General features: G+C 48.4%; 2 protein-coding genes across 2 annotated transcripts in view; one reads left to right on the top strand and one right to left on the bottom strand.

Annotated features, from left to right (window-relative positions):
• The first annotated feature begins 8,459 nt into the window (after window positions 1–8,459).
• RNF223 (ring finger protein 223) lies at window positions 8,460–10,533 on the top strand. Its single transcript, XM_014885759.2, has 2 exons — window positions 8,460–8,511; window positions 9,677–10,533. The coding sequence occupies exons 1-2, from the start codon at window positions 8,460–8,462 to the stop codon at window positions 10,531–10,533; spliced, it is 909 nt and encodes a 302-aa protein (XP_014741245.1).
• Window positions 10,534–14,644: 4,111 nt separating this feature from the next.
• The window catches only part of AGRN (agrin), a 94,379-nt gene continuing 81,151 nt past the window's right edge, over window positions 14,645–27,872 (bottom strand). The window contains 8 exon segments of the mRNA XM_088178572.1: window positions 14,645–14,788; window positions 17,288–17,479; window positions 19,397–19,500; window positions 21,095–21,319; window positions 23,079–23,114; window positions 24,797–24,820; window positions 25,527–25,614; window positions 26,784–26,973. Of these exon segments, the coding sequence (XP_088034698.1) occupies window positions 17,322–17,479; window positions 19,397–19,500; window positions 21,095–21,319; window positions 23,079–23,114; window positions 24,797–24,820; window positions 25,527–25,614; window positions 26,784–26,973 (825 nt within the window). The 3' untranslated portion in view covers window positions 14,645–14,788; window positions 17,288–17,321.

Raw genomic sequence — 27,872 nt, 5'->3', positions numbered from 1 at the left:
TTTTTCCCGTGGTTTATTTCGTCCCCAAAATCTCCTTCTTCAGTGGTTTATTTCCCCTGAAAATCTCCTTCTTCTGTGGTTTATTTCCTCCGCAAAATCTACTTTTAATGTGGTTAATTCCCCTATAAATCTCCTTTTATGTGGTTTATTTCTCCTAAAAATCTCCTTTTATGTGGTTTATTTCCCCTAAAAAATTCTATTTTTTAAATGATTTATTTCCCCTTTTAACCCCTTGTTATTTTGCATGGGGATGAAGGGCAGCACCTTCCACAATCCCAGAGTTTTCCCATTTCTTTGGAGCACAAATCCCTTGAAATTTGGCATTTCCAATTTAAATTTCCTGATTTCCCTCAGGGCTTTTTTTTTTTTTTTTCCTGGCTAAAAAAAAAATATAAATAAATAAAACTTCAAAAGGCCTCATTTAGATAAATCTGGAGCTGCTCCTCACCTTTATTTTGCCGGTTTGAACACGAGGAAATTCTGATTTTCCACTTTAATTAGCGCAGAAAAGATTCCTGGAAATTTTTGATGTCTTCCCTCAATTTTTTTAATACTGGAAATCGCAAATTATAAACAAAATACGGATTGGTTTTGTCAGATTTTTCTTTTTTATTGCCTCAAAATGCAAATATTTGTAGAGGTAGGAGGTGAAAAACCCCATAAATATTCATCAAAAATGATAATTATCCCAATTAAACTAACGAGGTTTCAATCTTGCTTCATTTCCATGCCTTTGTAAATATTTGTATTTAAAAAAAAAAAAATTAGGGAAGGAGGGAGAAAATGAGGTGGGAAATCACTCCAGAGCTTCAAAATTAATTCTAGAAAATTATAAATATAAAAAAACCCCGATCCATTGAAACTCAAGGCACGTGGAGGTTTTTAAATTAAATTTGAATTAAAGTTTTAACGCTGCCAAAATCAAATGGCAAAGAAAGAGAAAGAGATTCCCAGGGATGGATTGAGTTCCATTCCAGGAATTTATTAAAATTTTATTAATTTATTGAAAAATTTCCTTTTAATTTGCCTGGATCGGCACCAAAAAAAAAAAAAAAAAATCCTTGTTTTTCAATCCAGGAAAATTCCCTGGGATCTGGGCAGGAGCACAAGAAAATTCATTCCTGCTTTTCCAGGATCCATGGGAATCCTGAACCCAAAAAAAAAAAAAAAACCAACCAAAAAAACCCCAAAACCAAACCAAACAAAAAGAAATAAAATATAAGATAAAATATAAGATAAAATATAAGATAAAATAAAAACAGGATGAGGATTCCTGGAAAAGCAGGAATGAGGAATCTTTGGGATATCAGAATTCCCATGGATCCACATCTGGAAAAGCAGGAATGAGGAATTTTTGGGATATGAGAATTCCCGTGGATCCAGGAAAAGTGGGAATGAGGAATTTTTGGGATGTGAGGATTCCCAGGGATCCAGACCTGGAAAAGTAGGAATGAGGAATTTTTGGGATATCAGAATTCCCATGGATCCACATCTGGAAAAGCAGGAATGAAGAATTTTGGGATGTCAGAATTCCCATGGATCCAGGAAAAGGAGAAATGAGGAATTTTGAGATGTGAGAATTCCCAGGGATGGAGGAAAAGCAGGAATGAGGAATTTTTGGCTCTGGGAATTCCCATGGATCCACATCTGGAAAAGGAGAAATGAGGAATTTTAGGATGTGAGGATTCCCATGGATCCAGGAAAAGGAGAAATGAGGAATTTTGGGATATCAGAATTCTCATGGATCCAGACCTGGAAAAGGAGAAATGAGGAATTTGGGGATGTGAGGATTCCCAGGGATCCAGGAAAATCGGGAATGAGGAATTTTGGGATGTGAGGATTCCCAGGGATCCAGGAAAAGGAGAAATGAGGAATTTTAGGATGTCAGAATTCCCATGGATCCAGAGCTGGAAAAGGAGAAATGAGGAATTTTGGGATGTCAGAATTCCCATGGATGCAGGAAAAAGCGAAATGAGGAATTTTTGGGATGTGAGGATTCCCATGGATGCAGGAAAATCGGGAATTCGGAGTTCTGCCAGCGCAGCGTTTGTGGCCCCGGGGCCATTCCCTGGGCTGTGACGTCACGGCCCCATTCCCAAAGTCATTCCCAAATCCGTCACTGGGGGGGAGGGAAGTGACTCAGGCACCGATGGCACCGGAACCGGAGCCACGTCACGGCACAATTAAAATATTAAAATATTAAAATATTAAAATATTAAAATATTAAAATATTGGGAGAGCTCTGCGAGGGAAAATTGGGAATTCCGGTACCTGCTCTTCATTAAAACGGCAACAATGGCTCCCATTCATTAGGAATAGATTTAATATTTTTAATTTTTTTTTAATTTTATTTTTTTTTAATTTCTTGTTTTCCAGCAGCTGTTGCATCCAGGTGTTGGAATCCAGGGAAATGTTCAGGGAAAAAAAACCCCTGACAATAAATAAATAAATATTCAGGAAAAACTACAGAAAAGGAATATTCAGGAAAAAAAACCCACTGAAAATAAATAAATATCCAGAAAAAACCCACAAACAATAAATCAATATCCAGGGAAAAAAACCCAGAAAATGAATATCCAGGAAAAAAAACCCCACTGAAAATAAATAAATATCTAGAAAAAAAAAACACTGACAAGAAATAAATATCCAGGGAAAAATACAGAAAATGAATATCCAGGGAAAAAAACCACTGACAATAAATATCCAGGGAAAACATGATGAAAATGACAGAAAATTTTAAAAATCCCTCAAAACCAGAATTTTCCAGCTTGGAAAAGAGAGATCAATTCTGGAAATTTATGGGGAAAAAAAAAACCCTCAAAAGCAGAATTTCCCAGGCTGGAATAGAAAGATAAATTATAAAAAATATTTTAAAACTCCTCAAAAATCGAATTTCCCAGCCTAGAATAGAAAGATAAATTATGGAAAATAGAAAAAACTCCTCAATAATCGAATTTCCCAGGCTGGAAGAGAAAGATAAATTATAAAAAAATATTTTCAAAACCCCTTCAAAAATAGGATTTGCCAGCCTGGAAAAGAGGAATAAATTATGGAAAATATTAAAAAAACCCTTCAAAAATAGGATTTTCTAGGCTGGAAAAGAGAGATAAATTCTGGAAAATATTTTTAAAAACCCCTCAAAAATAGGATTTCCCAGGCTGGAAAAGAGGGATAAATTCTGGAAAATGACAGAAAATTTTGAAAACCCCTGAAAAGCAGAATTTGCCAGCGTGGAAAAGAGGGATAAATTATAGAAAATGTAAAAAACCCCTTGAAAAATAGGATTTTCCAGGCTGGAATAGAAAGATAAATTATGGAAAATGTAAAAAAAAAACACCCTCAAAAATAGGATTTGCCAGGCTGGAATAGAAAGATAAATTATGGAAAATATTTTAAAAACCCTTCAAAAATAGGATTTGCCAGGCTGGAAAAGAGGGCTAAATTCTGGAAAATGACAGAAAATTTTGAAAACCCTTGAAAAGCAGAATTTCCCAGGCTGGAATAGAAAAATAAATTATAAAAAATATTAAAAAAAAACCCTGAAAACTGGATTTTCCCGGCTGCACGGGAGGATTTTGTGCCCTGTTTTCCCCAGGCCCAGCCCCTTTGCCTGTCGGAGCATTCCAGGTTTGTTTGTACCGGGAATGATTCAGCGGGATCGGGGCAGGTGGAGCAGGAAAAGTCACCTGTGCACAGGAAGGTATAAAAAAACAAACTCACCTGAACTCACCTGAACTCACCTGAGCGCTGCAGCTCCGCCACTTCCGCCTCCTGGAGCTGCTCCCGGCGGGAATTCCGCGCTCCAGCCTTCCCGAGGGTCCCCTCCGGGAGGGATTTTGGGATGGGTTTGTGCTGCTGATCGCACCTGAGCAGGTAAGGAAAGGGTTAAAATCCCGCTGGGGGACGTGGGGACTGGGACTGGGATCAGTGGGACTGGGATCACTGGGACTGGGATCAGTGGGACTGGGATCACTGGAATAGGAATCACTGGGATTGGGATCAGTGGGACTGGGATCAGTGGGACTGGGATCACTGGAACTGGGATCACTGGAACTGGGATCACTGGGACTGACTGGGATCAGTGGGACTGGGATCACCGGGATCAGTGGGACTGACTGGGATCACTGGGATCACTGGAACTGGGATCACTGGGACTGGGATCACTGGGACTGACTGGGATCACTGGGATCACTGGGACTGGGATTGTTGGGACTGGAATTGTTGGGACTTGAACTGGGATTTTTGGAACTGGGGTTGTTAGAACTGGGATCAGTGGGACTGGGATCACTGGAACTGGGATCACTGGAATAGGAACTGGGATCACTGGGATTGGGATCACTGGGACTGGGATCAGTGGGACTGGGATCCATGGAATAGGAATCACTGGGACTGCAACTGGGATCAGTGGAACTGAAACTGGGAGTGCTGGAACTGGGATTGCTGGGACTGGAACTGGGATCAGTGAAATAGGAATCACTGGGACTGGGATCAGTGGAACTGGGATTACTGGGACTGGGATCAGTGGGACTGGGATCAGTGGAACTGGAACTGGGAGTGCTGGGACTGGGATTGTTGGGACTGGGATCACTGGGACTGACTGGGATCACTGGGACTGGGATCAGTGGATCTGGGGTTGTTGGAGCTGGGATCACTGGAATAGAAATTGTTGGAACTGGGATCAGTGGGACTGGAACTGGGAGTGCTGGAACTGGGATTTGTGGAACTGGGATTACTGGGATCAGTGGAATAGGAATCAGTGAGACTGGGATCACTGGGAGTGCTGGAACTGGGATTACTGGGACTGGGATCAGAGGGACTGGGATCACTGGGATCAGAGGGACTGGGATCACTGGGATCAGTGGGACTGGGATCACTGGGATCAGTGGGACTGGGATCACTGGGATCAGTGGGACTGGGAATCACGGAATTTTTGGAACTGGGGTTGTTGGAACTGGGATCACTGGAATAGAAATCACTGGGACTGGGATTGTGGGGACTGGGATCACTGGGACTGGGGTCACTGGAATAGGAATTGTTGGAACTGGGATTGTTGGAACTGGGATTGTTGGAATAGGAATTGTTGGAACTGGGATTTTGGGACTGGGATCACTGGAATAGGGATAATTAAAATTGGGATTGTTGGAACTGGGATCACTGGGACTGGGATTTTGGGGACTGGGATCACTGGGACTGGGATTTTGGGGACTGGGATCACTGGGACAGGACAAATCCTAATCCTAAACGTGGCCCCTCTGTGCTTTATGGCTTTACAAAGATTCCCAGAATTTACCAAAACTTGGGAATTCCTTCCTTCGTGTCGCTCTCCCGAATTAATTCCTCATTTCCCAGTGGAAAAGCCCAGCTCCAAATTAAAAAAAAAAAAATTAAAAAATTAATCAGAAAATCAAACAAAACAAAACAAAACAAAAAAACCCCAAAACCTCAAATATTTCTGTTAAAAACGACGCAGGAAGGAATTCCAGGAATTCTCACCTTGATCCCAGCTGACCCCAAAAGCCCAAAAATCAAAATATCCAAAAAAAATGAGCAGAACCAAATGAGGAAAACCGAGCAGAATCTCAATTTATCGGAAATTTATAGAAACAAATTGAAAAATTATTGAGATTTATCATCATGATCGTATTTAGCCGATGGGGGAAATTTAGATTTTGATTTAAAAGCAAATTTTGGGGTAAAATTTTGGGGTTTTTTTTTTACCTCAGGATTTTGCTGACGTAGCCCAGACCAATAAAAAATTTCCCAAATTTCAAAATTCAAGTTGTGAAATCAGAGCCAAAAAAAAAATCTTCTCCCTTTCCTTTCTGCCACTGCTGTGCTGCTCAGAATTCCTGAAAATTCCTGGGAAAATTCCTGAAAATTCCTTTTTTCAATTCCAGGAATTGAAAAAAAAAATTAAAATTCAAAAAAATCGGAGTTAGGGGATGTGGAGCTGGGCAAAAAGGGAAGATGCAGTTTTAAAAAAATAATAGAGAAAAAGGAAAAAACTCCTTCAGATTGAATTTTAAAATATTAATTAAAAATTTAATCAAAGATATTAATAAATGTTACTATTATAATAATGAAATATTAGCATTGATGTTGATATTACTGAAAGATTGATAAAAATATTAATAAAACATTAATTAAAAAAGGAAGGAAAAAAAAAACTCGCTCAGGTTTTCCACTGGGCCGGTTTGGATTTGTAATTTATCTGTAACCAGGAAAATAATTACTAATAATAATAATAATAATAATAATAATAATAATAATAATAATAATAATAGTAATAATAATTTTAAAATGGATTAAAAACCATCAAAACTCGCTGGAAAATGCACAAAATTTAAGCTCAGGAGGAAAAAAAAATAGATTTAAAGGAGAGAAGTTTTGAAGGGCGAGGGGTGAACTCCTCATCGTTAAATAATGAGATTTTTTTTATTTTTATTTTTTTTCCTCGTGGAATGTGAGGAATATTGAAAGGCCGGTTTGAAGATTTGAGATGGGATTGAAATGGAGATTTAAAAGTCGAGGATGAGGAGTTTCTGTAATTACAGGAAACGCCTGAGCCCTGCAAATGTCCCGGCAGGGAGGATCCAGCCCTGACTCAATCCCAAAAAAATGTTCCCGGGAAATGCAGCAGCTGAGCTGGCAACACGAATTAAAAAAAATAAAAATAAAATTAAAAAAAAAAATTAAAATGAAAAATGTTCCCGGGAAATGCAGCAGCTGAGGTGGCAACCGGAATTAAAAAAAAAAAGAAAAATTAAAAAAATAAAATTAAAATAAAAAATGTTCCTAGGAAATGCAGCAGCTGAGCTGGCAACACGAATTTAAAAAAAATTAAAATTAAAATTAAAAAATGAAAATGTTCCCGGGAAATGCAGCAGCTGAGGTGGCAACACGAATTAAAAAAAAAAAAAAAAATTTATATTAAAAAATGTTCCTGGGAAATACAGCAGCTGAGGTGGCAACAGGAATTAAAAAAAAAAAAAGAAAAATTAAGAAAATAAAATTAAAATAAAAAATGTTCCCGGGAAATGCAGCAGCAGAGATGGCAACACGAATTAAAAAAAAAAAAAAAAGAAAAATTACAAAAATAAAATTAAAATAAAAAATGTTCCCGGGAAATGCAGCAGCTGAGCTGGCACCAGGAATTTCCTGCTGCTTTCGGGGACAGGAGCTGGAATTTAGGATCAGGATTCAGGTGGAGCTGAAATAATCCAAATTTTGGGTGATTTGGAGAGGGAAGAACAGCTGGAATTTGGGGTTTAGGTGCAGGTGTTGTCTAAAATAACCCAAATTTTGTGTTTAATTCCAAGTGGAATAAAGGCCCAGGAATCATTTTTAACCCAAATTTTTTTTGGGATTTGTGCTCCTGAACTCCCAGACAGGAACCCAAAATTTGGATGCCTAAAATATCCCAAATTTTGGGTTTAATTCCAAGTGGAACAAACGCTCAGGGGTCATTTTTAACCCAAATTTTTGGGATTTCAGCTCCTGAACTCCCAGACAGGAACTGAAATTTGGGATTTAGATGCCTAAAATAACTCAAATTTGGGTTTGATTTTTTAACCCAAAGTTTTTTTGGATTTGAGCTCCTGAACTCCCAGATAGGAACTGCCTTCAATAACCCAAATTTGGGGTTGATTTTTAACCCAAATTTTTTGGGATTGGGGCTCCTGCAGTCCCAGACAGGAACTGAAATTTTGGATTTAGATGCCTAAAATAACCCAAATTTTGTGTTTAATTCCAAGTGGAATAAAGGCCCAGGAGTCATTTTTAACCAAATTTTTGGGATTTGAGCTCCTGAACTCCCAGACAGGAACTGAAATTTGGGATTTGGATGCAGGTGTTGCCTAAAATAACCCAAATTTTGGGTTTAATTCCAAGTGGAATAAAGGCCCAGGAATCATTTTTAACCCAAATTTTTTTGGGGATTTGAGCTCCTGAACTCCCAGATAGGAGCTGCCTTCAATAACCCAAATTTGGGGTTGATTTTTAACCCCAAATTTTTTGGGATTGGGGCTCGTGCAGTCGCAGCCTCTGCTCCAGGTCCGATTTTCCCAAGGGAAAACAAACCAGGAAATGTTGGAAAATTCCCCCGGCTCTGCCTCCAGGGCCGTTTCCTCCTTGCTCAGAGAGCTGCACTCCCGGGATGAGAATTTCACCATTTTTAACAGGAAAATAATAATAATAATAATAATTTAAAATAATCCCCATTTTCTCCCTTTCCCCCCTGGATTTTTCCTGGAATTCCAGCCCTTTATGGGTGACCCCGAGCATTTCCCAGGAGTTGGGATCACATTCCCCCACCCCAAAAATAAAAAATAAAAATTATTTTTCCCCCCCCTTATTTATATATTTTTTTTTTTTTTTTAACCCCCTCCCGGCTGAAAAGTGTTGTCTGTCTCTTAGGCCTGGCTCAAGCTCCATTAATCCCAGAATTAAGAGATTCCCTCATGGAATCTTCTGCTCTTCTCCCAGCTCGGGTGCCAGGGGGCACCACCCGGGGTAGGTCCAACCTCCTGGTTTTGGATTATTTTTTTTTTTTTCTGCCATCCCCTCCCAAAAAAAAAAAAAAGAAAAAAAAAAAGAGAAAAAAAAGGAAAAAAAAGGAGGAATTTTGGTGGGGATGTGGTTCCCAAACTCTGCAATTCCAGCTTGGGGTTTTTTGGGATCTCTGCAGGGGTTCCTTGCTGCTCTTTTTGGGGCTCCTTAAAAACAGAGAAAAAAAAAATCAGGGAATAAAAAGTGAGTGATTCCGAGAGGGATGAAGGCTCAGGACTTCAAAATTTGGGTCTGGATGCTTGGAAATGTTTCTTGAAATAACCCAGGGTCACTGAGGGTGTTTAAAATAAATTAAAAACAGATAGAATAAAATAGAATAAAATAGAATAGAATAGAATAAAATAAAATAAAACCAAATAAATGCTGTGCTCTTCTTCACTTCCAGAGTGTCCCAGGGCTCTGTTCCTCTCCGGGGGCTGGTGATGGTGTTTAAAATAAAATAATAGAATAAAATGGAATAGAATAGAATAAAATAAAATATATAAAATAAATAAAATAAAATAATTTCCATTTTCTTCTTGTCTTGCAGAGTCTCCCAGGACTCTGTTCCTCTCTGGGGGCTGGTGATGGTGTTTAAAATAAAATAATAGAATAAAATAGAATAAAGTAGAATAAAATATAATAAAATAGAATAGAATAGAGTAAAATAAAATAAATAGAATAAAATAAATAAAATAAAATATCAAATCAAATAAATCCCATGCTCTTCTTCCCTTGCAGAGTCTCCCAGGGCCTTGTTCCTTTCCGGGGGCTGGTGATGGTGTTTAAAATAAAATAAAGAATAGAATAGAATAGAATAGAATAGAATAGAATAGAATAGAATAGAATGGAATAGAATAGATCCCATTTTTTTCTTCTCTTGCAGAGTCTCTCAGGGCTTTGCTCCTCTCCGGGGCCTGGTGATGGTGTTTAAAATAAAATAAAATAAAATAAAATAATAGAATAAACTAGACTAGACTAGAATAGAATAAAATAAATCCTATTTTCTTCTTCTCTTGCAGCGTCTCTCAGGGCTCTGTTCCTTTCCAGGGGCAGGTGATGGTGTTTAAAATAAAATAAAACAATAGAATAGAATAAAATAAATCCTATTTTCCCCCTTGTCTTGCAGAGTCTCCCAGGGCCCTGTTCCTGTCCGGGGGCTCCATCATGTCGTGCTTCTCTCAGTTCTGGCACTCCAGCACCCCGGACTCTCCCACCACCCCGGTGCCGGCGTCTCCGGCCGAAATCTCCATCCCCATCAGCCCCGTGTCGGTGCCATCGCCGGCAGGGGATGCCAAGAGGAAAGGCCGCTCTCCCCTGGGCTCCCCGAGCTCCGCCAGCCCCGGCAGCCCCAAGCCGGCGTCTCCCGTCGAGTGCTCCATCTGCTTCAACACCTACGACAACACCTTCAAGACTCCCAAACGCCTGCAGTGCTCGCACGTTTTCTGCCTGGAGTGCGTGGCCAGGCTGAGCACGGCTCTGCCGCCCAACCAGCCCGAGGAGCTCCTGCCGTGCCCCTTCTGCCGCCAGCTCACCCACATCCCTCAGCAGGGAGCGCCCGGGCTGGCCACCAGCAAGGAGCTGCTGGCCACGCTGCCCCCGGAGCTGCAGCACGAGCGGCAGCTGTGGATGGAGGGCACGCGGTTGTGCTGCCGCCGAGACGACGCCGACGGTGGCGGCGAGGGCGACGAGGCCTGCGTGTCCATCGACGTGGCCATGAGCAAGGCCGAGAGCGCCCAGGAGGCTCCTCAGGGGCTGCCGGCCGCCTTGTCCCGCTGCGAGCTGTGCCAGGACTGGAAGCGCATCGTGCTGCTCTCGGCGCTCCTCATCATCCTCTTCTGCATCATCCTGTGGCCCGTGCAGTGCGCGCTCAAGACGGGCAACCTGCGCTGCCTGGCGCGGCCCGTGGCCGTCAGCAGGCCCGAGTACCTGCCGCCCAAAGCCACCACGGCGGCCGCCGCTGTCACACGGCCGGCCCTGCAGTAGGGACGGAGCTGCTGGGGCTGCTCGGGGGTGGGGGAATGGGGAAAATCCTCAGTGCTGTGGTGTTGGAGGACCTGGATGTGCTCAGGGATGAGGAACTGAGAAATCTCCCTTTCCAATAGTGCCAAAGTCCCTGGATGTGCTCAGGGATGAGGAACTGAGAAATCTCCCTTTCCAATAGTGCCAAAGGCCCTGGATGTGCTCAGGGATGAGGAACAGACAAAATCTCCATTGCCGTGGTGCCAGAGCTCCTGGATGTGCTCAGGGGTGGGAACAGGGACAGGAGCTGCTGCTCTGACAAAATCTGGGATAAAATCCCTCTTCGAGTGGTGCCAGGAGCTCCTGGATCTGCTCAGGAATTGGAACAGGGACTGGACCTTCTTTCCTGATGGAATCTGGGACAAAACCCCATTTCCTGTGGTGCCAGAGACTCTGGATGTGCTCAGGGATGAGGAACTGACAAAACTCCCTTTCCAATAGTGCCAAAGCCCCTGGATGTGCTCAGGGATGAAGAACCAGGCCAGGACCTGCTTACCTGACAGGATCTGGAATAAAACTTCCATCCCAGTGGTGCCTGAGCGCTTGGATCTGCTCAAGGATGAGGAATTGAGACAGGAATTGGTGTCCTGAAAAGATCTGGGACAAAATCCCTCTCCTGGATCTGCTGGGCTCCATCCCCACCGTGGCGGTGCCAAACAGGACCCGCTGCATTCCTGGCATTGCTGGCAGACCCCAAATCCCTTCCTCTGGAATGTCCCTGTGCCCCTGGAATGTCCCCTCAGAGCCCCGAGGTCTGCGTGTCCATCGACGTGGCCATGAGCAAGGCCGAGAGCGCCGAGGAGGCTCCTCAGGGGCTGCCGGCCGCCTTGTCCCGCTGCGAGCTGTGCCAGGACTGGAAGCGCATCGTGCTGCTCTCGGCGCTCCTCATCATCCTCTTCTGCATCATCCTGTGGCCCGTGCAGTGCGCGCTCAAGACGGGCAACCTGCGCTGCCTGGCGCGGCCCGTGGCCGTCAGCAGGCCCGAGTACCTGCCGCCCAAAGCCACCACGGCGGCCGCCGCTGTCACACGGCCGGCCCTGCAGTAGGGACGGAGCTGCTGGGGCTGCCCGGGGGTGGGGGAATGGGGAAAATCCTCAGTGCTGTGGTGTTGGAGGACCTGGATGTGCTCAGGGATGAGGAACTGAGAAATCTCCCTTTCCAATAGTGCCAAAGCCCCTGGATGTGCTCAGGGATGAAGAACCAGGCCAGGACCTGCTTACCTGACAGGATCTGGAATAAAACTTCCATCCCAGTGGTGCCTGAGCGCTTGGATCTGCTCAAGGATGAGGAATTGAGACAGGAATTGGTGTCCTGAAAAGATCTGGGACAAAATCCCTCTCCTGGATCTGCTGGGCTCCATCCCCACCGTGGCGGTGCCAAACAGGACCCGCTGCATTCCTGGCATTGCTGGCAGACCCCAAATCCCTTCCTCTGGAATGTCCCTGTGCCCCTGGAATGTCCCCTCAGAGCCCCGAGGCCTGCGTGTCCATCGACGTGGCCATGAGCAAGGCCGAGAGCACCGAGGAGGCTCCTCAGGGGCTGCCGGCCGCCTTGTCCCGCTGCGAGCTGTGCCAGGACTGGAAGCGCATCGTGCTGCTCTCGGCGCTCCTCATCATCCTCTTCTGCATCATCCTGTGGCCCGTGCAGTGCGCGCTCAAGACGGGCAACCTGCGCTGCCTGGCGCGGCCCGTGGCCGTCAGCAGGCCCGAGTACCTGCCGCCCAAAGCCACCACGGCGGCCGCCGCTGTCACACGGCCGGCCCTGCAGTAGGGACGGAGCTGCTGGGGCTGCTCGGGGGTGGGGGAATGGGGAAAATCCTCAGTGCTGTGGTGTTGGAGGTCCTGGATGTGCTCAGGGATGAGGAACTGACAAAACTCCCTTTCCAGTAGTGTCAAAGCCCCTGGATGTGCTCAGGGATGAGGAACCAGGCCAGGACCTGCTTACCTGACAGGATCTGGGATAAAACTTCCATCCCAGTGGTGCCTGAGCCCCTGGATGTGCTCAGGGATGAGGAACAGACAAAATCTCCATTGCAGTGGTGCCAGGAGCTCCTGGATGTGCTCAGGGGTGGGAACAGGGACAGGAGCTGCTGCTCTGACAAAATCTGGGATAAAATCCCTCTTCGAGTGGTGCCAGGAGCTCCTGGAGCTGCTGAGGAATTGGAACAGGGACTGGACCTTCTTTCCTGATGGAATCTGGGACAAAACCCCATTTCCTGTGGTGCCAGAGACTCTGGATGTGCTCAGGGATGAGGAACTGACAAAACTCCCTTTCCAATAGTGCCAAAGCCCCTGGATGTGCTCAGGGATGAAGAACCAGGCCAGGACCTGCTTACCTGACAGGATCTGGGATAAAACTTCCATCCCAGTGGTGCCTGAGCCCCTGGATGTGCTCTGGGATGAGGAACTGGGACAGGACTTGGTGTCCTGACAGGATCTGGGACAAAACTCCTGTCCTGGATCTGCTGGGCTCCATGGGGATGAAGGACAGGCCAAAATCCCTCTCCTGGATCTGCTGGGCTCCATCCCCACCGTGGCAGTGCCAAACAGGACCCGCTGCATTCCTGGCATTGCTGGCAGACCCCAAATCCCTTCCTCTGGAATGTCCCCGTGTGCCCATGGAATGTCCCCTCGTGCCCCCCTGGAATGTCCCCGTGTGCCCCTGGAATGTCCCTGTGCCCCCCTGGAATGTCCCCGTGTGCCCATGGAATGTCCCCGTGCATCCTGCTTCCAAACACTCCATGGAATCCAGGGCTGGGAATGCACCGGGAGCTTCCCGTTCCTCGAGTTCCTGAGGGAATAAAGGGATTTTTTTTTTTTTTTTTTTTTTTTTTTGCTTCCTGTCAACTGGAGCAGCTCTGTGATTATTCCCATAGGGAGCTGGGATGGGGAGGGATCGGATGAACAGATGGGGAACACCCGAATTCCAGAGGCTGGGAAGGTGAAACACCCGAATTCCAGAGGCTGGGAAGGTGAAACAGCTGGATTCCAGAGGTTGGGAAGGTGAAACACCCGGATTCCAGAGGTTGGGAAGGTGAAACAGCTGGATTCCAGAGGTTGGGAAGGTTCCCTGGCAGTGCAGGTGGAGCTGCTGTCTCCTGCTCCCAAACCAAAATCCACCCCCTGAGCATTCCCACGGGACACAACACCCCCTCCACTCATTTTTAAATTTTTTTTTTTTCCCCAAGAAAATTATTCAAAATCCAACCTGGAAGGGGATTTTATAGCCAGGGCTGGGCTCTGAGAGGCACAAACCCAGCACGACCTCACCCCAACCTCTCCCAGCTGCCAAAAAAATCCCATTTTTCTGGGGGGGACAGCTTTGCCCAAAGTATCAGTGTGAGCCCAGCCCAGTGGCTGATCCTGTTTTAATTTAAACAGGGATGAGCCAGTGATTCCCAGATTCCCAATTCCTTTTTTTTTTTTTTTTTTTTTTAAATGCAGTATTGTGTGCCAGGAGCACACCTGGATTTCTTCAATTCTGTTTTCTACAATTCGAGGTGTCCCTGTGGAGAATTACCCCTCGTTATTCCTTTTCCCTTGCAAACTCCAGGTCACTTTATCCTGGAAATTCCCACTTTTCTCCCATCCTGGGGGGAGGTTTCTGATCCCAAAATTCTCTGGGGGTTCAGGGATTGGATTTCAGATCCCAAAATATTTTTATCAAGCCCGGAAAAGTTTTTATCAAACCTGGAAACATTTTCATCAAACCTGAAAACATTTTCATCAAACCTGAAAATATTTTCCTCAAACCTGGAAATATCTTTATCAAACCTGAAAATGCTTTTATCAAACCTGGAAATATCTCTATCAAACCTGGAAATATTTTTATCAAACCTGGAAATACTTTTATCAAACCTGAAAATATTTTTATCAAACCTGGAAATGCTTTTATCAAACCTAGAAATATTTTTATCAAGGAATTTTTGGGAAAATTGAATTTACGAGCCGCTCTCCTTCACCCCCCTGTGCCCAGCAAACAGCACCAAAAAAAACCCCAAAAAACAAAACCCAAAGCAGGATTTTCCCTTATTCCAGGGGGAAATAAAAGAAGCACCAGGCCCCTTAAAAACCTCTTTAATTGTTTCCAAACTTTATTTCTGGGTGATTTGACGAAAGACACGAGTTAGTAATGGGTTACATCATCATGCTGCTCCTCTACCTTCAGAATTCAGAATTCAGAATTCAGCCAGCAGGTCCCAAAGTCAGGAATTCACCCTCTCCACGGGGGTTTAAATTAAAATAATAATAATTAAAAAAAAAAAAAAAAAGCCCCCCCAAAAAAAAAAATCAAATCCGGAAAATAAACAACCTCGATGCCTTTTTTTTTTTGTGTGTGTGTACGTGTGGTTTTTTTTTGTTGTTGTTTTTTTGGTTTTTTTGGGGTTTTTTTGCACATTTTGTGGTGTAAATGTTATTAAAAATAAAGCCCAGGGTGCTGCTGGAAATTCCAAATGCTCCCCCCCGAGGACACAAAAATCCTGGTTTAAGGCATTTCCAAGCCCCAAAAGCAAAAGCAGAATGAGATTTTAAATTTATTTCTCTTCAGTTGTCGGTTTGCTTTTGTTTTGGGGTGGTTTTTTTTGGTTTTTTTTTTTTTTTTTTGCTGTTTCTTGACTTCATTCCTGAAAATCATCTCCATCCCTCTGGAGCTGGAACATCCAGCTGGGAATCCCATTCCCAAAATTTGGACTGGGGAGGCTCCCAGATCCCTCCCTCCCATCCCAGCCCAGCATTTCCCACCAGGAATCCCAATTTGGACCCCAAAAAAATCGGGAATTTTGGCACCCAGGGAACCACCCCCCCCCCCTCCCCCCCCAGGGAATATTCAACCCTGGATTTTCCACAGGAATGTCACAGGTTGGGAATTGTTATTTAAAATAAAAATAAAAATTAAAAAAATCAAATAAATGAAATAAAAGCAGACCCAAGTGGTTTTTCCATAGATTTTTTTTCCCTCTTGGTTCTGTCTTTGTTCAGAGCTCACCCTGAGAGGAGAAATTTGAATTTTCCTGGCTCTAAAGTTGGTGCCAAAACCCCCATTTTAAAGGGTGGGATAGAAATTTAGGGGGGAAAAAAAAAAAGCCAAAAAGCCAAATTCTGGCAAATTCTGGCATTCCACCCAAAAACCTGGCAGGTGAATTCCATGAATTTGTTTTTCCAAATTCCAGCTGAGGAAAGCTGGGAAAGGGGCACAAAACTCCAGGAAATCCTTGCCCATGGAGAAGGAATCCCAATGGGGAATGGGATTTCTTTTTTTTTTTTTTTCTGGAGCTGGGATCCATCTCCACATTCCAGGAGATCCAGAGGCTGCTGCCACACCCCAAAAACTTCAGAACTGGCCCCAAAATTTTTTCTTTCTGGGAAAAAAATATTTTAAATTCCCCCCAGGAATTCAGAACTGGCCCCAAAACTTTTCCTTTCTGGGAAAAAAATGCTTTAAATTCCCCAAAGAAACTTCAGAACTCAAAATTTTTCCTTCCCTGGAAAAAAATGCTTTAAATTCCTCCCAGAAACTTTGGAACTGGCCCCTGAATTTTTCCTTTCTGGGAAAAAAAAGTTTTAAATTCCCCCCAGAAACTTCAGAACTCAAATTTTTTCCTTCCCTGGAAAAAAAAAAAGCTTTAAATTCCTCCCAAATATTTCCAGCCCCATTCCCACTCCTGTTGGAGCCATTCCCATTCCCATTGGAATTCCCAGCAGCATCCAGAGGAGCGTGGAAGACCCAAAAATTCCAAGTCCATGGTAAAAAGAAAATAAAATTCCAAATTCTCTTCGAGGCTCCAGCACCAGTTCTGCATTCCCAGGCTGGGAAATGCTGCAAGGCATGGAAGGAAAACATAAAAAAGAAAAAAAATTTAAAAAAAAAATCTCCGAGGAGGGAAAAGGGAATTTCCTGATCCTTGTGGAAGAGGGAAGAGAATTCCCAGCTCTTGGAGAGGAGCTCCAAACGAGCCAAGTCTGGATGAAGACAAAATGTGGGGGGATGAGGTTTCACAGCACGTGCCCGAGAGGAAGAGGAGGAGGAAGAGGAGGAGAAAGGCTGGGAAAAAAAAAAAAAAATCCATTTTTTTCTTCCTCTCAAAATCCAAGCACAGAGCGGAGCCAGGCCCGGCTCCCTCCCTTCCAGTGCGGGCCGTCCCTGATTTGAGCAGAGCTCCAAGGAGAAAAGCACTTTTATGTTGGTTTTTTTTTTGTTTTTGTTTTGTTGAGATCCTTACACACATAAATTACAGTGAGAGGGAGAAAGGAGGGCAGCAGGAAATCAGGTGGGAGAAGGTTTGGAAGAGCCAGAGGTGCAATCCCCACCCTGGGAATCCGTGAAGGCCTCGCCAGCACCAGCAGCGTTTCCCCCCACAGGAAAATGGGGTTGTTTTAAAATTTTTTTTGGGAAACCTCCCCTAGAAAAAAAAACAAAAAAACACCAGGAAAAAAAAAAAAAGGTGGTGGTGAGGGGGAAAAAACAACCCCAAAACAAAAAGCTTCAAGTATGAAGGACGCTGTGGTGGGCGAGTTTTTTCTTGTGTCACTCCTCGAGGTTTGCTCAGGCCGAGCCCCGCACAGGCCGCGACCTCAAAAACCCCAAAGCAAAGAAAAAAAAAAAAACCAACAACAAAAAAAAAACCCCCGAGTTTCCTGCCCTCCCTGTCCCCCCCCCCCTCCAAAAAAAAAAAAAAAATATAAAAAGCAATAAGTTTACAAAAATAGAAAATAATTACAGCAGTAGGCAGAGGGGGGCAGGCAGGGAGGCGCCTATTTGGCCGAGCAGTGCAATATCCGCGGCTGGTTGAGCGCGTCCTCCAGCAGGTGCAGCTCCCTCCTGTCCACCAGCACGTCCCGCATGCAGCCGATGAAACCCGTGCTGAACGCCTTGGGCAGCCGCGGGGGAACGCTGGGCTTGTCCAGCCCGCCTGGAACAGAGCACGGGGTCAGGGGATGGAGCAGGGACAGGGGACAGGGGACAGAGGATAGGGGACAGGATCCCTGGAACCGAGCAGGGGGTCAGGGGATGGAGCAGTGACAGGGGACGAGGGACGGGGGACAGGGGATAGGGGATAGAGGATAGGGGATAGGATCCCTGGGAATGGAGCAGTGACAGGGGACGAGGGACAAGGGACAGGGGACAGGGGATAGGGGACAGCATCCCTGGAACCGAGCAGGGGGTCAGGGGATGGAGCAGGGACAGGGGACAGGGGACAGGGGATAGGGGACAGGATCCCTGGAACCGAGCAGGGGGTCAGGGGATGGAGCAGGGACAGGGGACAGGGGACAGCATCTCTGGGAATGGAGCAGTGACAGGGGACGAGGGACAGGGGACAGGGGATAGGGGATAGAGGATAGGGGATAGGATCCCTGGGAATGGAGCAGGGAGTCAGGGGATGGAGCAGTGACAGGGGACAGGGGATAGGGGATAGAGGATAGGGGATAGGATCCCTGGGAATGGAGCAGGGAGTCAGGGGATGGAGCAGGAACAGCACAGGGACAGCACTGAGACAGGGGACAGCATCCCTGGAACCGAGCAGGGGGTCAGGGGACAGCACAGGGACAGTACAGGGACAAGGGACAGGGGATAGGGGACAGGAATAGGGGACAGGATCCCTGGAACCGAGCAGGGGGTCAGGGGATGGAGCAGGAACAGCACAGGGACAGCACTGAGACAGGGGATAGGGGACAGGGGACAGCATCCCTGGGAATGGAGCAGAGGGTCAGGGGACAGCACAAGGACAGAGGATGGAGCAGGGACAGGGGACGGCACAGGGACAGGGGATAGGGGACAGCATCCCTGGAACCGAACAGGGGGTCAGGGGATGGAGCAGGGACAGCACAGGGACAGGGGATGGCACAGGGACAGGGGATGGCACAGGGACAGGGGACGGCACAGGGACAGGGGATAGGGGACAGCATCCCTGGAACCGAGCAGGGGGTCAGGGGATGGAGCAGGGACAGCACAGGGACAGGGGATGGCACAGGGACAGGGGATAGGGGACAGGGGACAGCATCCCTGGGAATGGAGCCGAGGCAGCACAGTGGACAGGGGACAGCACCTCTAAAAATGGCACAGGGTCAGCTCAGGACAGGGGACACACAACAGGGCCCCAGCACTGTCACTGTCACTGTCACTGTCACACACAGCCTGGCCCCAGCGCTGTCACTGTCACTGTCACACACAGCCTGGCCCCAGCACTGTCACTGTCACACACAGCCTGGCCCCAGCACTGTCACTGTCACTGTCACTGTCACACACAGCCTGGCCCCAGCACTGTCACTGTCACACACAGCCTGGCCCCAGCACTGTCATTGTCACTGTCACACACAGCCTGGCCCCAGCGCTGTCGCTGTCACTGTCACTGTCACACACAGCCTGGCCCCAGCGCTGTCACTGTCACTGTCACTGTCACTCACAGCCTGGCCCCAGCACTGTCACTGTCACTGTCACTGTCACTGTCACACACTGCCTGGCCCCAGCGCTGTCACTGTCACTGTCACTGTCACTGTCACACACAGCCTGGCCCCAGCGCTGTCACTGTCACTGTCACTGTCACTGTCACTGTCACTGTCACTGTCACTGTCACACACTGCCTGGCCCCAGCACTGTCACACTGCCACCCCCGGGCTCTGTGCCCCCTGAGGGGTCACCAGGGCTCCGGGCACCCCTGCCATGGAATTCCCTGGGAATGTCCTGCAGCAGCCTGGGATCAGAATTCCCCGTCCCTCGCTCAGGGGACACGGTGCCATGGCAAGGACTGGCACTGCTGCCCCGGTGTCACCACCAGAGGGATTTTTGGGAGGGAGGGACACGGCGGGAATGTCCCCTGGCCCAGACTCACCCAGCCACAGCGCCCCGTCCGTGTCCAGCTGGGTGGCCCCGAGGGGAGAGGAGCCAGCGATGGGGGCTTCGTTCCCCACCTGGAGGGATCCTTCCCTCTGCACCCTGATCCCGAGGAAAAGAAATGGGAATTCAGGAACAGCCCCAGAGAGAGCCCAGAGCTGATCCCTGCAAATCCCGGCACTGGGAAGCACCAGCGGGGCAGATTTTGGGGTAAAATCCATCCCATTCCTGGGGTTGGGATTCCCTCATGGGGTTTGTCCCATCTGCTGCCCTAAAGGGTCACAGATTTTGGGATAAAATAAATCCATCCCATTCCTGGGATTGGGATTCCCTTATGGGGTTTGTCCCCAACTGCTGCCCTAAAGAATTCCAGATTTTGGGATAAAATCCATCCCATTCCTGGGATTGGGATTCCCTCATGGGGTTTGTCCCATCTGCTACCCTAAAGAATTCAGATTTTGGGATAAAATCCATCGAATTCCTGGGATTGGGATTCCTCATGGGGTTTGTCCCCATCTGCTGCCCTAAAGAATTCCAGATTTTGGGATAATTTCCATCCCATTCCTGGGATACACCCATGGGATTTGTCCCCACAAAAAAAATCCAAAAATCACACTAAAAACGCCCTTGGGAGCCCTAAAATCTGCAGTGAAACACCCCAAATCTGCACTAAAACACCCCAAAATGGTGAATCTCACCCAAACCGGAAGGATTCCAGGGATTCTGGAAGGGGGGAAAGCTGGGAAAAGGCTGGGGGAAATCTGATTTAAAATGACCAAAAAATCCCTAAAAATCACACTAAAAATGACTTTGGGAGACCTAAAATCTGCACTAAAACACCCCAAAATGACCCCAAACCCAGTGAGACTCCAGAGACTCCTGGGGGGCAAAACCCAGAAAAAAAAGCTGGCGAGAAAATCCACATTTTTAAATCTAAAAAAAATATAATTTTTAAAACATCCCAAAAAATCCCACAAAAAACGGTTCAAAAAACCCCTAACTTGTTTGGGTTTTAGGGGGTTTTTTTTGTTTGTTTGTTTCTTTGGGGTTTGTTTGTTTATTTTGGGTTTATTTTGTTTTTTTTGTTTTGTTTTTGTTGGTTCTTTTTGATTTTGTTTGGCTTTTGGGTTTTTTTTAGTTCTTTTTTGTTTTGGGTGTTTTTTGGCTTTTAGGGTTTTTTGGGGGTGGGTTTTGTGGTTTTTTTTTTGTTGTTTTTGTTTGGTTTTGTTTTTTGGGTTTTTTTGTGGTTTTTTTTGCGTTTTTTTTTTTGTTTTTTGGGGTTTTGAGGTTTTTTGGTAGGGTTTTTTTTGTTTTTTTGGGGGGTTTTTTTTGCGTTTTTTTTTTTTTGTTCGTTTGTTTTGGGTTTTTTTGGGGTTTTTTTTTGGTTTTTTTTGTGGGTTTTTTGTGGTTTTTGTGGCTTTTTTGTGGCTTTTTTTGTGGCTTTTTTGTGCTTTTTTGTGCTTTTTTTTGTTGCTTTTTAAAAAATTTTTAATTTTTTTCTTGCTGTTTTGTTTTTTTTTTAACTTTTCTTGCTATCCTATCATACATATTTTCTTGCTATCCTATCATACATATTTTCTTGCTATCCTATCATACATATTTTCTTGCCATCCTATCATACATATTTTCTTGCCATCCTATCATACATATTTTCTCGTTCTCTTACCATACATATTTTTTTTTTTCCCCCCCTCACCTGGAAGCCCTGATGTGCACCCACTGGTTGGTGTTGACGGGCACGCTGGAGCGCAGGGTGACGCCTTTGGAGCCCAGGTCGTAGCGGAGCTGCACGAAGCCATCGACGATGGCCAGGGCGATGTAATCGGAGCGCGGCTGCCCCCGCCCGCTCCACAGCAGCAGCCCCTGCGTGGCCTCGGTGCGGATGCTCAGCTCGAAGTGGTTGGACTGCAGCGCCTTCTCACTGCGGGGAGGGCGGCCACTGTGAGCCGGGACACACCTTCGGCCTCGGCGGCAGCAGCAGCAGCAGCATCATCATCATCAGCATCATCATCATCAGCCTCATCAGCATCATCAGCCTCAGCATCATCATCATCATCATCAGCCTCATCAGCATCATCACCATCAGCATCATCATCTCAGCATCATCATCATCAGCAGCATCATCATCATCATCATCAGCAGCAGCAGCATCATCATCAGCCTCATCATTATCATCATCATCAGCATCATCATCATCATCATCATCAGCATCATCATCATCTCAGCATCATCAGCCTCATCATCATCATCCTCAGCATCATCATCAGCCTCATCAGCATCATCAGCATCAGCCTCAGCATCATCATCTCAGCATCATCATCAGCATCATCATCTCAGCATCATCATCAGCCTCAGCATCATCAGCATCAGCCTCAGCATCATCATCTCAGCATCATCATCAGCATCATCATCTCAGCATCATCATCAGCCTCAGCATCATCATCTCAGCATCATCATCAGCCTCAGCATCATCATCATCATCCTCAGCATCTTCATCAGCATCATCACCATCAGCCTCATCATTATCATCATCAGCTCATCATCATCATCTCAGCATCATCATCATCATCAGCATCATCATCATCATCAGTATCAGCATCATCATCATCATCAGTATCAGCCTCAGCATCATCAGCCTCATCTTCATCCTCATCCTCAGCCTCATCAGCCTCATCATCCTCAGCATCATCATCAGCATCAGCCTCATCATCATCTTCATCATCATCAACCTCAGCATCAGCATCATCAGCCTCATCCTCAGCCTCATCACCATCATCATCCTCCTCATCAGCCTCAGCCTCATCTTCATCCTCATCTCAGCCTCATCATCATCATCATCATCATCCTCATCATCCTCATCCTCAGCCTCCTCCCCCTCCTCCTTTTCATTCTCCTCCCAGGGAGCCCGCTGGGATAAACTGCCCAGCTGTGCCCAGCTGTGCCCAGCTGCTGGGCTTGAGGGTCACAGATTTTGGGATCAACTCCATCCCATTCCTGGGATTGGGATCACAGGAACAGTCTGTCCCCACCTGCTGCCCTAAAGGGTCACAGATTTTGGGATAAAATCCATCCCATTCCTGGGGATGGGGTTACATAGGAACAGTCTGTCCCCCATCTGTGGTCCTAAAGAATTGCAGATTTTGGGATAATTTCCCTCCCATTCCTGGGATTCCTGGGAAGGGTCTGTCCCCACCTGCTGTCCTCGAGGGGAGCACAAGGCTCAGTCCCTGCCAGCTGTGACACAGCAGCCTGGCACCCCGGGGACTGGGACAGGAAGGGGATGGAGGCCACAAACCTTTTCCCGAGGGAGGGATGAAGCAAAGACGGGATTTCCCGGCAGGCTGGAATCCCCATTTCTGCCTCCGGACACGCACGAGGCTCTTGGACACACAGAGACCGGACAAGAGGGACAACACAGAGAGCAGGGGACATCCGGAGGGTGGGACAGGGGACAGGGGACAGGGCCCTGCTGGCCTCCCAGGGTCACCCAGCCTGTCCCCCCCATCGCTCAGGGACAAAAGAGGGGACAGGGACAGGCAGGACACACGCGGGGACACGGGGACATGCTGAGGCACGGGCACAGCACGGGGCAGGCACAGCCTGGCACAGCCTGGCATGGTCTGGCACGGCCCTGGCACAGCCTGGCACGGTCTGGCACAGCCTGGCACGGTCTGGCACACTCACCTGGGCTCCGAGGGGAATCCAGCGCCTCGGGACTCGGATGGGGAGAAAAGGGGAGCGTGCCATAAGCGCAGGGCAGCGAGGAGACCCTTCCCTTTTCCCTTCCCTTTTCCCTTTTCCTTTTCCCTTCCCTTTTCCCGTTTCCCTTTTCCTTCTCTTTTCCCTTCTCCTTTCCTTTCCTTTCCTTTCCTTTCCTTTCCTTTCCTTTCCTTTCCTTTCCTTTCCTTTCCTTTCCTTTCCTTTCCTTTCCTTTCCTTTCCTTTCCTTTTCCTTTCCTTTCCTTTCCTTTTCCTTTTCCTTTTCCTTTCCTTTCCTTTCCTTTCCTTTCCTTTCCTTTCCTTTCCTTTCCTTTCCTTTCCCTTTTTAACTCAAACCTCCCCTAAGGCAGCTTTGAGGAGTTTCCTCCTGTCCTGCCTTTGGGATGAGGCAGGACGAGCTCCCCTCTGGGACATGGAATTGTCACATTTGGAACCTCTGGAATTGTCACATTTGGAACCTCTGAATTGTCATATTTGGAAGCTCTGAGCCAGCCCTGGGGCACAGGGAGGGCAGGGAAAAGGGAAAGGGGAAAAATCCAGGGGATTTTTGTCCCTGCGAGTTTGAGCTCCTGCCCTTTGGGCTCGAAATAAATGGGAAATGTAAAAATGGATATCCCAGTAAAAACCAGGACGGGAACGTCGGGGCCTGGGGAAGCCACGGGAATGTTGGTCCTGCCTTGGAGGAGGAAAAATTCACTTTTCTGGGCAGCCCAGAGGGTCCCTGAGCCTGGCAGGGCTGCAGCCAAACCCAGCAGGGGATGTGGGAGAAATTCCCTCGAAGGATGGGGCAGCACAGCCCAAACTGGCCGGGAAAAAAAAAAAAACCGGGAAAAAACTGGGAAAAAATTGGGAAAAGGCCAGGAAAAGGGTGGGAATGGGGCCATTTCCCTCTGCAGGGACACAAAGGCAGCAGGGATGTGGCTTCAGGGAGGGGCACAGGGACAGCTTTGAGGTCACAGCGCTGCCCAGCTTAGGAGGATGCTCAGGATAATCCTAAAAATTCCTAAAAAATTCCCTTTCCAGCCCCTCCCAACGCCATGGACATGCAGGTGATGGCTCTGCAGCCCCTCCCCATGCACAGGCACAGCTCAGCCCTGAGGGATGTGGGATATGGGATGTGGGATGTGGGATATAGGATGTGGGATGTGGGATGTGGGATATGGGATATGGGATCCCTCCAAATCCTTCCCACAGCAGGGAATTCTCCTGCGTGGAGCTGGGAATTTTCCACGCTGTCCAGGGGTTTGGATTTCTCCCCAGCCCCCTGCCCTGAGCCTTTTCCTGACCCCTCATCCCCACTGGAAATGTTTTGAGGGGGTTCCCGCTGCCACATCCACGCTGGAAAAATTCCAGGCAGGATCAGCACCCTTGAATTTCCATCTCCGGTAGAAATTCACACTTCTGGAGCAGGAAACCACAGGAATTTTCCTTCCCTGTGCTGATCCCTGTTAAAAATCATGCTTCAAAATTAAATTGAGGCATGGCTAGAGGGGACAACAGCTGGGTGTGGCAGGGCTGGGACACAACATCTGGATGTGACACAGGTAAGAGTTTTCCATAAAAAAAAAAAAAAAAATTAAAAAAACAACCCGAGGGGGCCCCAAATTCCTCCCCCAGCTCGTGGCCCGGGGTTTGGGGTGACGATGGGGGCGTGGTGAGGGTGGCAGGGCGGTACTTACGCCGGGATCTCATTGCTCAGGTGGCTTGGAAACAGAGAAACAGCGACACTGAGAGGGGACAGACGGACAGACAGAGAGGGGACAGACACACAGACAGAGAGGGGACACACAGACACACGGACACCCCACCCCTGGAAGGGCTGGAAAATCGGGAATGGGAGAAGGGAGATGGGCACAGGATCCCACCCCGGAGCCCTGGAGGTGGGAATGGACCCCGGAGCAAAACACAGCGGGCCAGGAATGTCCTGAAGGGGAAATTTCCAGCCTGGAGGAGTTCAGGGAGAGCTCTGCTCATTCCCAAAAAAAGAATTCCCAAGGAGAAATTTCCAGCCTGGAGGAGTTCAGGGAGAGCTCTGCTCATTCCCAAAAAGAATTCCCAAGGAGAAATTTCCAGCCTGGAGGAGTTCAGGGAGAGCTCTGCTCATTCCCAAAAAGAATTCCCAAGGAGAAATTTCCAATCTGGAGGAGTTTAGGAAGAGCTCTGCTCATTCCCAGAAAAGAATTCCCAAGGAGAAATTTCCAGAAACTTCCCCCCAAAAATCGGGAACATCCAGCCCCAGTTTGGAGGAAGGACTGGGAACATCCAGCCCCAGTTTGGAAGGAAGAATTGGGAATATCCAGCCCTGGATTGGAGGGAAGGACCAGGAACAATTTGGAGCTCCTGGATCCCGTTTTTCCCTCCCCAAACCAGCCCAAATCCCGTTTTTGGGGCCTGGCTGAGCCCTGGTACCTCTTGGTGACGCCGTTGTGATACTCCAGGTACGTGTGGCCATCGAAGGCCACGGCCTCAGCATCCCCTGCTGCCTTCTCGATGATCACTGAGGGGCAAAAACAGGGAAAAATGGGAAAAGGAGCCCTGGGGAAAAGCCAGGGAATTCCTGGGAGATGGGAAATCCCCACTCAGCACCCCTGGGTGCCCATGGAAATGCCAGCCCTGCAGAGCTCTGAGGGCTGCAGAGCCTGGGATTTTTGGGGATTTTTTGGGGATTTTTTGGGATTGAAGGTCCCTTCCAACCCAAAGCATTCCATGATTCCCCAGCTCAGCTCTCCCAGGGTTTTCCTCTCAAGGAATGTCCTGATCTGTGCTGCTTTTCATCATAACCCTGCCCGATGGGCTGGACTGCACCAGGAAACTTCCCAGGCTTCCCATCCAGCCCCTCATGGCCACCTCCAACCCCCTGGGCCACCATCAGCCCCCCATGGCCACCTCCAACCCCCTGGGCCACCATCAGCCCCCCATGGCCACCTCCAACCCCCTGGGCCACCATCAGCCCCCCATGGCCACCTCCAACCCCCTGGGCCACCATCAGCCCCCCATGGCCACCTCCAACCCCCTGGCCACCATCAGCCCCTCATGGCCACCTCCACCTTCCCTGTGCTACCCCAAACCCTCTGTGCCATCCCAAACCCTCCATGGCCACCTCCACCTTCCCTGAACCATCCCAAATCCCCCATGGCCATCCCAAACCCCCCTGGGCCACCTCCAACCCCTTCTGGGCCACCTCCACCTTCCCTGAGCCACTCCAAATCCCCATGCCCACCCCACTCCCCTGTACCCATCCAAAATCCCCCATGCCATTCCAACCCCCCATGCCACCCCAAACCCTCCCTGGCCACCTCCACCTTCCCTGAGCCACCCCAAATTGCCACCCCAAACCCCCCATGGCCATCCCAAATCTCCCATGGCCACCCCAAATCCCCCATGGCCATCACAAACCCCCCAACCCCCCCACGCCATTCCAAACCCCCCATGGCCATCCCAAACCCCCCATGGCCACCCCAAACCCCCCATTCCATTCCAAACCCCCCATGGCCATCCCAAATCCCCCATGGCCATCCCAAACCCCCCAAGCCCCCCAAGCCATTCCAAACCCCCCATGGCCATCCCAAACCCCCCATGGCCACCCCAAATCCCCCATGGCCACCCCAAACCCCCCATGGCCACCCCAAGCCCCCCGTGCCCCCCGGAGCCCCCCGTGCCCCCCACCTCTCTCGCAGTGGCTCCCCGAGAAGCCCCTCTGGCACGAGCACTCGTAGGAGCCCAAGTCGGGCCGGCAGGAGCCGCCGTGGTGGCACGGGCCGGGCCGGTGGCTGCAGGGGTGGCCCCGGAACGGGGACACGTCCCTGGCGCTGCGGATGTTCTGCTCCTGCAGCACCGGCACCCCCCCGAGAGAGATCTGCGCCGGGAACAACGGCCGGCAGCTGGCACGGGATTCCCGGGAAAACTCCGGGATTCCCGTCCCGTGAAAACTCCGGGATTCCCGTCCCGGGAAAACTTCGGGATTCTCGTCCCGGGAAAACTCCGGGATTCCCGTCCCGGGAAAACTCCGGGATTCCCGGGAAAACTCCGGGATTCCTGTCCCTGGAAAACTCCGGGATTCCCGGGAAAACTCCGGAATTCCCGTCCCTGGAAAACTCCGGGATTCCCGTCCCTGGTAAACTCCGGGATTCCCGTCCCTGGAAAACTCCGGGATTCCCATCCCTGGAAAACTCCGGGATTCCCGTCCTGGGAAAACTCCGGGATTCCCACCCCTGGAAAACTCCGGGATTCCCGTCCTGGGAAAACTCCGGGATTCCTGTCCCTGGAAAACTCCGGGATTCCCAGCCCTGGCAAACTCTGGAATTCCCATCCCTGGCAAACTCTGGGATACTCATCCCTGGATTTGCTTTGGCAGGGATTTCCTGGGAAACTCTGGAATTTTCATCCCTGGCAGTGCCAAAGGTGGGAACCCATCCCAAAACCAAGAATCCATCCCAAAAATGGGAATCCATCCCAGGTGTCCCCATGATCCCAAATTCCCTTTCTGGCCCCCACTGGTGACACTTTGCCACCCAAGCCCATCCCAGGACAGGTGTGACAGCTCCCAGCTGGACACTGGACACTGGGCTGTCCCAGTTGGTCCCAGTCGGTCCCAGTCGGTCCCAGTCACTCCCAGTCGTTCCCAGTCACTCCCAGTGGTTCCCAGTCGTTCCCAGTCACTCCCAGTGGTTCCCAGTCGTTCCCAGTCACTCCCAGTGGTTCCCAGTCGTTCCCAGTCGCTCCCAGTCACTCCCAGTCACTCCCAGTCGTTCCCAG

Source organism: Sturnus vulgaris, chromosome 25 (assembly GCF_052056855.1).
Source record: "Sturnus vulgaris isolate bStuVul1 chromosome 25, bStuVul1.hap1, whole genome shotgun sequence".
Lineage (NCBI taxonomy): Eukaryota > Metazoa > Chordata > Aves > Passeriformes > Sturnidae > Sturnus > Sturnus vulgaris.
Note: the sequence above shows the minus strand (reverse complement) of the source record. Positions and strands in the feature narration are given on the sequence as shown.